Source organism: Syngnathus floridae, chromosome 5 (genome assembly GCF_059516105.1).
Source record: "Syngnathus floridae isolate MCC-2025c chromosome 5, RoL_Sflo_1.0, whole genome shotgun sequence".
NCBI lineage: Eukaryota > Metazoa > Chordata > Actinopteri > Syngnathiformes > Syngnathidae > Syngnathus > Syngnathus floridae.
In genome coordinates this window covers 534355-545169 of record NC_142417.1, presented here as the reverse complement: position 1 = coordinate 545169, position 10815 = coordinate 534355, and the positions used below count along the sequence as shown (strand labels likewise).

General features: G+C 44.2%; 1 protein-coding gene across 1 annotated transcript in view; it reads right to left on the bottom strand.

The window, feature by feature from the left end:
• The window catches only part of tmem8b (transmembrane protein 8B), a 31430-nt gene that overhangs the window by 4670 nt on the left and 15945 nt on the right, over positions 1-10815 (bottom strand). Inside the window, exons 9-12 of the mRNA XM_088375343.1 lie at positions 9929-10071; positions 8411-8589; positions 8069-8215; positions 6034-6150 (exon numbers count right to left, since the gene is read on the bottom strand). Of these exons, the coding sequence (XP_088231469.1) occupies positions 6034-6150; positions 8069-8215; positions 8411-8589; positions 9929-10071 (586 nt within the window). The remainder of the gene's footprint in view (positions 1-6033; positions 6151-8068; positions 8216-8410; positions 8590-9928; positions 10072-10815) is intronic.

Genomic DNA, 10815 nt, shown 5'->3' with positions numbered 1-10815 from the left:
CATGTGTCAACTGCCTTCCTTCCCGTGCATCAACGGATCAGTCAGTGAACGTGTTGCGTCTCCCTCCTGGCGTCAACTATGTAAGCCAGAATGTCGATTGACGATTTGCCAAGGAGAGAAACAGCCACTCACTGAAACACCACTTCTTTTATGCAAGCTAACGGCTAACTTTATTGCATGAAGGGATGCGCCGTTATGCAACAACGGGGAGATGATGCTTCTCTTTGGGTCATCTTGATTTTATAACACGTGTAGTAGTTTTTAAATAACGTGTATGCCTATATACGCCTAAATATTGTTATCCACTATATTTACTGCAATTTCACATTAGATTGCTGGTTTGAAATGTACTTTTAATATTATTATTTTCAAATAAACATTTATGTTAGAATTTGTCTGGTGTTTTATTGTTTGTTTTTTTATTCGCCAATTAAAACATAAAAATCAGACATTTGGTTAACTGCTTTATATGACAATATGTGTAGGTACACCTCATGGACACTTCAATAGGTACACTACATGAGGTAAAAGAGAATAAATAAAGGGTTAATTGCATAACAAAAGAACACTTCTGGTCATTCTCACACCTGGGATCGAACCAAGATTATACCAAGGAAGAGCCCGTGTTAGTAACCAGTCGGCTATTGCGACCTGCCACTCAATGGTCGTCTGCACTGTTTTGTACTAGTGATGTGCATTCCAGTTCTCTGAAGTGAACTGAATCTTTAGAATCGGTTCAGAATATTTAACGAGGGAATCACACGGACACTCCATTAGGTACACCGCCATTTTCAAGTGTACATAATAACAGGCCACTTTATTAGGGAAATATCACGGTCAAAGGTCACAGGTGTCAAGCTCTGGTCCTCTGGGCCGCGTTCCAACATGTTTTCCAAGTGACCCTCGTTAAGCGCAGGTGCGTGAAAACTTTTAGCCACTTTCACGTTCAAAAAGAGCTAAAAGTTTTCACGCACCTGCACTTAACGAGGGAATCACACGGACACTCCATTAGGTACACCGCCATTTTCAAGTGTACCTCATAACAGGCCACTTTATTAGGGAAATATCATGGTCAAAGGTCACAGGTGTCAAGCTCTGGTCCTCTGGGCCGCGTTCCAACATGTTTTCCAAGTGACCCTCGTTAAGCGCAGGTGCGTGAAAACTTTTAGCCACTTTCACGTTCAAAAAGAGCTAAAAGTTTTCACGCACCTGCACTTAACGAGGGAATCACACGGACACTCCATTAGGTACACCGCCATTTTCAAGTGTACCTCATAACAGGCCACTTTATTAGGGAAATATCACGGTCAAAGGTCACAGGTGTCAAGCTCTAGTCCTCGGGGCCGCGTTCCAACATGTTTTCCAAGTGACCCTCGTTAAGCGCACCTGCGTGAAAACTTTTAGCCACTTTCACGTTCAAAAAGAGCTAAAAGTTTTCACGCACCTGCTCTTAACGAGGGAATCACACGGACACTGCATTAGGTACACCGCCATTTTCAAGTGTACATAATAACAGGCCACTTTATTAGGGAAATATCACGGTCAAAGGTCACAGGTGTCAAGCTCTGGTCCTCTGGGCCGCGTTCCAACATGTTTTCCAAGTGACGCTCGTTAAGCGCACCTGCGTGAAAACTTTTAGCCACTTTCACGTTCAAAAAGAGCTAAAAGTTTTCACGCACCTGCACTTAACGAGGGACTCACACGGACACTCCATTAGGTACACCGCCATTTTCAAGTGTACCTCATAACAGGCCACTTCATTATCTTGGAAAACATGTTGGAATGCGGCCCCGAGGACCAGAGCTTGACACCTGTGAGCTTTGACCATGATATTTCCCTAATATAGTGGCCTGTTATTAGGTACACTTTAAAATGGCGGTGTACCTAATGGAGTGTCCGTGTGATTCCCTCGTTAAGCGCACCTGCGTGAAAAGTTTTAGCTCCTGTGGAACGTGAAAGTGACCAAAAACTTTTCACGCAGGTGCGCTTAACGAGTGAATGACACGGACACTCCATTAGGTACACCGCCATTTTCAAGTGTACCTAATAACAGGCCACTTTATTATCTTGGAAAACATGTTGGAATGCGGCCCCGAGGACCAGAGCTTGACACCTATGAGCTTTGACCATGATACTTCCCTAATAAAGTGGCCTGTTATTAGGTACACTTGAAAATGGCGGTGTACCTAATGGAGTGTCCGTGTGATTCCCTCGTTAAGTGCAGGTGCGCGAAAACTTTTAGCTCTTTTTGAACGTGAAAGTGGCTAAAAGTTTTCACGCACCTGCGCTTAACGAGGGAATCACACGGACACTCCATTAGGTACACCGCCATTTTCAAGTGTACCTAATAACAGGCCACTTTATTATCTTGGAAAACATGTTGGAATGCGGCCCCAAGGACCAGAGCTTGACACCTGTGACCTTTGACCGTGATATTTCCCTAATAAAGTGGCCTGTTATGAGGTACACTTGAAAATGGCGGTGTACCTAATGGAGTGTCCGTGTGATTCCCTCGTTAAGTGCAGGTGCGTGAAAACTTTTAGCTCTTTTTGAACGTGAAAGTGGCTAAAAGTTTTCACGCACCTGCGCTTAACGAGCGTCACTTGGAAAACATGTTGGAACGCGGCCCAGAGGACCAGAGCTTGACACCTGTGACCTTTGACCGTGATATTTCCCTAATAAAGTGGCCTGTTATGAGGTACACTTGAAAATGGCGGTGTACCTAATGGAGTGTCCGTGTGATTACCTCGTTAAGTGCAGGTGCGTGAAAACTTTTAGCTCTTTTTGAACGTGAAAGTGGCTAAAAGTTTTCACGCACCTGCGCTTAACGAGGGTCACTTGGAAAACATGTTGGAACGCGGCCCCGAGGACTAGAGCTTGACACCTGTGACCTTTGACCGTGATATTTCCCTAATAAAGTGGCCTGTTATGAGGTACACTTGAAAATGGCGGTGTACCTAATGGAGTGTCCGTGTGATTCCCTCGTTAAGTGCAGGTGCGTGAAAACTTTTAGCTCTTTTTGAACGTGAAAGTGGCTAAAAGTTTTCACGCACCTGCGCTTAACGAGGGTCACTTGGAAAACATGTTGGAACGCGGCCCAGAGGACCAGAGCTTGACACCTGTGACCTTTGACCGTGATATTTCCCTAATAAAGTGGCCTGTTATGAGGTACACTTGAAAATGGCGGTGTACCTAATGGAGTGTCCGTGTGATTCCCTCGTTAAGTGCAGGTGCGTGAAAACTTTTAGCTCTTTTTGAACGTGAAAGTGGCTAAAAGTTTTCACGCAGGTGCGCTTAACGAGGGTCACTTGGAAAACATGTTGGAACGCGGCCCCGAGGACTAGAGCTTGACACCTGTGACCTTTGACCGTGATATTTCCCTAATAAAGTGGCCTGTTATGAGGTACACTTGAAAATGGCGGTGTACCTAATGGAGTGTCCGTGTGATTCCCTCGTTAAGTGCAGGTGCGTGAAAACTTTTAGCTCTTTTTGAACGTGAAAGTGGCTAAAAGTTTTCACGCACCTGCGCTTAACGAGGGTCACTTGGAAAACATGTTGGAACGCGGCCCAGAGGACCAGAGCTTGACACCTGTGACCTTTGACCGTGATATTTCCCTAATAAAGTGGCCTGTTATGAGGTACACTTGAAAATGGCGGTGTACCTAATGGAGTGTCCGTGTGATGCCCTCGTTAAGTGCAGGTGCGTGAAAACTTTTAGCTCTTTTTGAACGTGAAAGTGGCTAAAAGTTTTCACGCACCTGCGCTTAACGAGGGTCACTTGGAAAACATGTTGGAACGCGGCCCAGAGGACCAGAGCTTGACACCTGTGACCTTTGACCGTGATATTTCCCTAATAAAGTGGCCTGTTATTATGTACACTTGAAAATGGCGGTGTACCTAATGGAGTGTCCGTGTGATTCCCTCGTTAAATATTCTGAACCGATTCTAAAGATTCAGTTCACTTCGGAGAACTGGAATGCACATCACTAGTACAAAACAGTGCAGACGACCATTGAGTGGCAGGTCACAATAGCCGACTGGTTAATAACACGGGCTCTTCCTCGGTGAAAACATGGTTCGAGCCCAGGCGTGAGAACGTACGATGCTTCGCTTTTGATGTGCAATTAACCCTTTATTTATTTATTCTTTTATTTTTTAACCTCGTGTAGTGTACCTATTGAAGTGTCCATGAGGTGTACCTACTCATATTGTCATACAAAGCAGTTAACCAAATGCCTCATTTTTATGTTTGAATTGGCTAATTAAAAAACAAGAAATAAAACACCAGACAAATTTTAACATGTTTATTTGAAAATAATATTATTAAAAGTACATTTCAAACCAGCAATCTAATGTGAAATTGCAGCAAGATAGATTGGAAACAATATTTAGGCGTATGTATGCACACACGTTATTTAAAAACTACTACACGTGTTATAAAATCAAGATGACCCAAAGAGAAGCATCATCTCCCCGTTGTTGCATAACGGCGCATCCCTTCATGCAATAAAGTTAGCCGTTAGCTTGCATAAAAGAAGTGGTGTTTCAGTGAGTGGCTGTTTCTCTCCTTGGCCTTGGCGTCTCCTGGTTCGCGAACGGGAAAGTCAGGATTCGTTCCCTCACTGATCCGTTCACGCGATGAACTGGAAATGCACTCACTGCTCCGTTTAGTTGGGGAACGGGAAAAGCAATTCTCGACTCGTTCGTGAACGGGAAGTGACGTCATTGTCTTCTTCGTTTTGATTTACGGCGTGGTGGCACCAGCTTTAATGCGCATTACCGACACCTACTGGTTGAAGCCATATGAACTGAAAATAGAACGATTCACTTTAGGAAGTGATTCGTTCACTAACCCTAACCTTTGTATTTATATTCGCCAATCAAAACATAAAAATCAGACATTTGGTTAACTGCTTTATATGACAATATGTATATGTGTATATATATATATGTATGTGTGTGTGTGTGTGTGTTTTACGTTGATATGAGTTGGTGTCCCCCAAAATAACAAATGTCGGCATAACGGGGTTTTTTTTCGTTTTTTTTTATCAACCTTTTATTCAAACACATTCGGAATAATAACACCATCAACTATAACCTAACAAATGCAAAATGAAAACATCAATGTCGGCATAACGTGCGTTGGCTGGTATAGCAGCAATGCTGTCTGTCACTCGCGACTCACCCCTTCCCCTCGGTAGTAGCCGATGCTTTGTAAATGTAAAGCGTAAAGCTCAAACGTCTGTTTTGTTTCTGTTCCCATTTCAAAGAGCACATAAGGTCTGAGAAAGGAGTCAGTTAAAGCACCAGATGACTTGGAATGGAACTGTAAGCCATGACTAATGCCCACACAGGCTGCAGAACTTTTAAAAGGCCTTCAGTGATAATGTGAAATTGCTTCATTGGTCAGAAGGGCATGCTTCTTTGCCGTGCACATGTGAGCCCAAGTGACGGATTACACCTACGAGCAGGAGGAATTTGAGAGCGAGCCGCTGCGCTGCACTGCGCTGCGCTCAAAAACGCCCCCCACGGCATTCGCTTCAAACCAAACATCCAGTTTTAAACTAGGGTTGCAAACTAGTGTTGGGCTTTCAAACTAGGGTTTCAAACTAGGGTTAGCGTTTTATTTCTCTTTAGCGTATCAAAGATAAGTTAGAAATTGAAATGCCATTATGTCAAAAATATGTTTTTTGAGGAATACCTGGAATATGAAAAGATAACAACTTTTTATTACGAAGATATTTCAAAAAACAACCTCACTCATGCATCCAAGAGATAAAAAAAAATGGATTTAATGGAAAGTATGAATAAAATAGAATGAAACATAGAAATAAAATTAAATTAATAAAACGAAATAATTCAAAGTAAAAATTTCTCCAATTATTATAGTTTCTAATTTTTTATCTTAAATTACCGTGACAATTTACCAGAAACTTTGCAAGGGTATGTGGTACATCTCAAATAGCTGCAAAGGCACTGTCCAGTTAAAAAAAAAAAAAAAAAAATCGTCTGGAGAGTAAATATTTGCCTTACCCATGCCACTGCCATGATGCCCAGAGCAAACAAGCTGGGTCCCAGCAGGTTCCACAGACCGTGACGGTCCAGCTGCAAAGCCATGGAGAGGGACATGGCCCCCAGCAAATATAGCACCTGGAGAGGGAGGGAGGGAGGGAAGAAAATACAACAACATTCTTTATCTTCAGCGCCATTAACATTAGCCTCGAGAAAGGTGCCGTGGTTCCTCGGTGAACAGTCTGTCTCGTGCCAAGGCCATCTGGAGGCACTATAAAAGGACATTTCAGTCTTATTACTGTGCTCTTTCATAAATTATCGTTTGATGAAGTGCGATATTTCCCCCATCACACCATCAATTCATTCATGAATAGCATTTCCATTCACTTCAATGAGAAAAGATGACTTGCCTTACGAGCACGCTCACACAACGAGCCACATTTGTACGTCGAGGCGCTGGCCGCATTTTGTCAAATGCAACGCTAACAAATTCAACAAGCGGCTTCCTCTGCAGGGCGAGCGGCAACGAAAACAAAAGCGCAGAGAAAAAAGGAGGGCGTGAAGCCAGCTCTATAAATAACCAGCTTAAGTTTTCCTTTTCTTTTTTTGTCAAGCTCACAATTTGACACAAAGCCACAAGCATGTAAGGAAAAGATAAAGTGCGAGTGGGAAAGGGGGGGGGGGAATCGATAAGATATGCCGCACACGCCCGCCGTCTGCGTTTGTGTCTGCCGGGGGAACGTGAGGAGACATTTGCTGTTTTTTCAAGCAGGGAAAGGAAAGGATGACCCGCCCGCAGGAGAACACAACTAATTGGAATGGACGAGGGAGGAGGGGAGCGGCGGCGTGCGGCAGCAGTCATCAGTCATGCCGCAGTACCGGGTCACGAGCGGCGGCCCGACACGCATCCAGCCGCCGTTGCTGTATTCAAGCGCGGACGCGTGACTGCGCGCTGGCGGCCCGGCTCCAATCGGCCCGGCTGGGCCCAGCCCGGCCCGCCCCGCCCCGGCCGCCTTAATGAATCATTTTCTGTCAGCGTGATGGACGAGCTGCCGAGGATTCAAGCGGCTGGATTGTTTTTGTTCGTCGTTTACACGCTGGCCGTCACCTGCGCGGCCAAACACAACACAAGTGTTGGATGAAGCTGCGCCCGCACGGTGTCAATTCACTTACAGGAGAACTTCCCCCTTAACCAGGATGGGACCTTTTCGAGGCCAATGCTCAAGATAGTATGTCTGAATAAGATTCCAAAAAAGGATGAATCGGTCCATTAGTTAAAATCTTTGTGTCTAATTTGATCCAAATTAGTTGAAGTTTAGCGTAGATCCAAACAAGCCCATCTGTCTTTTGGCGTTTCGATGGAGTACAATGCGACTGTCAAAGACATCAACGGGAGGACCCAACGACAAAAAGAGACCGGATGCAAAGATAGAGACATCACATCTTCTACGTATATGATTCATACTGATTGATAGCGCTCGAGTCAGTCAAGATTAACGGCTCCCTTGAGGTTGCTTCAAAGTCCTTGTGTGAAGTTTTAATTATAGTATATATTTACAATCAGTTGCTCTCAGGTCTTCTGCTGCACACGCACACCCACACGCACGCACACACGGTTGCACTTGCCAGTCCTGACGCGCATTTGATTAGCGGCTACGGACTGCAGCGCTCAGCAAAAAGGAAAACTCTAGAGGACAGCAGATGTTCGTACACTCGCTCTCCCCTCCCCTCTTTCTGTCTTGAGTCATTTCTGAAGACACACACACACACACACACACGACAGGGTGGCTCACAGCAGGAGCACGGTGACCCACGGAGAAGTTGCACCTGTTAGTGTTTGTTCAGCGCATAATGTCAACAAGCAGACAATCACAAGGGCGAAGGTATTGATCTTTGCCTTTACGAGACAGACACTAAAAAATAGGTTTCAAAAAGCCGATTTTTTTCCCTCCTTAGCGGTCTTTCAAGTTCATCAGACTTCAGTCTAAATCCAATCCAATCTCAGTAGACGCAGTAAAAACAAAAAAAAGCAGCCGGCCAGTTGGGAAAGGCGTACCTGTTTGATGATGGACTTCAGCCTGGCCATGGCGATGACCGTGACCCACACTGACATGAGGGAACCGAGGAAATCGCAGAACTGCAGAACATCGTACTCCATGATGCAAAAGACCACGATGCCCGGCTGGTCACACGCGTGGTAGAACTGGCGGGCGGGACGTGAGACGGTGTTGAGAATAGTGAACAACAATCAAGCTGAAACGGCTTAGCGGCGAGTCTCGGGAGGATAAACGTTCAAGAAAATGGACGGATGGCGCGATTGACGCATTTGATTCATTCCTCTTTTGGCCTATCTCGAAACAAGCGGAATGACAGAGGGGCTTTGATTGTCGCTACTCACGGTGGAGAAGAACATGGTGAAGATGTAGACCGAGGCCTCCAGCAGATAGTGGCTGCGCACGGCGATGACCACGGGCGGGACGAACATGAGGTTGCTGAGACACAGGAGCAGGGTGGAGAGCAGCTGGAAGCTGTACGAGTAGGCCTCCGAATTGTCCGTGCAGCCCCAGCCTTCCCAGCCTGATGTGCGCAGCAAACACAAGAGCACCGGGGTAGTTGTTGGCTTTTTTGTTGTTGTTGAAATAAATGATGTAAATCAAATCAAATATGTCAAACAAATAAATCGATACATAAACTTCAAAGTAGTTGTTGACCTTTTTTTACTTATTTTAAAAATCAAATCATAATATGTAAATCTAATCAAATATGTCAATCAAATGAACAAATAGATCAATCAACTAAATTCCTTCTTAATATCTACAGCAGTACAGAAATAAATACCGCCCCCATAAAATGAAAAGCGAACATTTAAATATGAAACCAGATGACATAGACAAACTAACTCCAAGGTCAATCTTGTTTCTGTGTTCTTCACACCAATCTGCTGAGCCAAAAGAATGAACCTAATTAACAGTAACCCAATATGCGTTCAATCCACTGCTATCTAACAAGTGGTTAAGGAATACAAGCCAGCCTTGTTGTCGTCTGCAAATCAAATCAACTATTTCCTTTGTCATCAGGTCGTCCTTGTAAACAAGGCGTCTTTTCTTTCTTTCTGCAAAAGAAGCCATTTATTTGGGGAAGTTGTTTAGCCGGCACAATAGAGCCTCCTGGTGAGACGGCCTGCGCGCAACATGAATTGGATCCCGATCAAGAGGCAAATTGAATAAGACGGCGCCAATTAAATATTTGTGAGCACAGTTGAACGGAGAATTTGAGGCGGCCGGGGGCACGAGCTGAGCCGCGTGTAAGCAAGCGCCATGAATTTAGCGCCACTGATAAGGTGGCAATCAAAGCAGGATTTCAAGAATAATCCTCAAAGGACAAAGCTTTGTTTAGCGCTGTAAGCTCATACTTTATTGCAGAGCTGCTCTTAATCAAGCACTTTTGTTTTTTTCCAAATTGTACTTTCCAAATTGCTCGAATCAAAAGATTAGCATCAGCCGCTCTATGACCTAAACCGATCAATTTCATCAGCGGATCATCCAATCAGTCGCGCAAAACAACTTTCCTTCCCCAGCCGGCCGGCCGGCCGGTCGCATGATGCATTTTCTGATAAGGAAATAAAATAAAGCAGACAATCCATTACCCCGCCGCGTAAACTTGGATATTTGATGAAAAAGGCTTTTGGCACGCCGATATTTTGCAAAGTGTTAATTATGAAGGAATAATAACGGGCAATCAGTACAAAACACATTCCGGAGCTATTTTCCACGCGGAAAGAAGAAAGTGTATTTCATTTGTTCCTCATGATAATAGAATCCAAACAAGGATGATTTGATTGAAAGGGAAAAAACTTGCAAGCGTTTAGGGGCAAAGAAGACAATTTGCACAATGTGATGAAAATGATGTCCTTTACCTGCTTTGCATTCACAGGCGGCATAAAGGTAGTTGTTGGTGCGAAGCAGCTTGCACTGGCCGTACGCGCCGCAGTCGTTGATGCACGGCGTCAGGTAGGCGCGCATGTACACCTCGGCCGTGATGTTGGCGCACGCCTCAAAACTGCAATGCAACAGATTGCGTGGTTGTCCCCTGATTCAACTCAGCCAGAAAAAAAAAGACGTCTTCGGTCAATCAAACACTTTGAAGCTGGACAGTGTTTGTGGATTCCCAAATACTTGAGTGGTGCATTAGCATAGCACGGGACTGCTTTGGTTTCAAGATGAATCAATTGACAGTAGTGCCCGGAGATATGAAATTAATTCATGGCAGGATGAACTCAAATCACTCTCAGTTGAAATTGTCTTTCCCCAAAGCAATGTATTTGAAAATACAAAACAAGCTTGAGGAGGTTTTGTTGTTTTAGCCTCTAATTTGAAAAGACAGAAGGGGTTTTTTTTCAACGCTCTCCCACTCTCTTATGATTTGAATCATTAAATGCCCTCTTCAAAAGGTTGTCTTTTGATCGTATTATTTGATCTTAATCCACAAATACCGTATTCACGTCGATGTTTTTTTAACGTGAAGAATCCTCACACGGAAACTCATCAATGACTACAAAGTCATCGTTAGCTTAGCTTTAACATTGTTGGGGCGGACTTTTTATGCTGTCCTGCTGTTTATAATGACCTCTATTGTATTTGAATCAGACTGTAGGAAGCTCACAGGAAATGTCATTTTGGGGATTGAGAGCCATTCGCGGGTTAGCACTGTCGACCTTATGAAAAAACAGGAGTACTCGTAGACGTTTTCCACATTTTTACGTTATTGTTTTTCATCCAGCATTCTCATTCATCCTTCATCTCT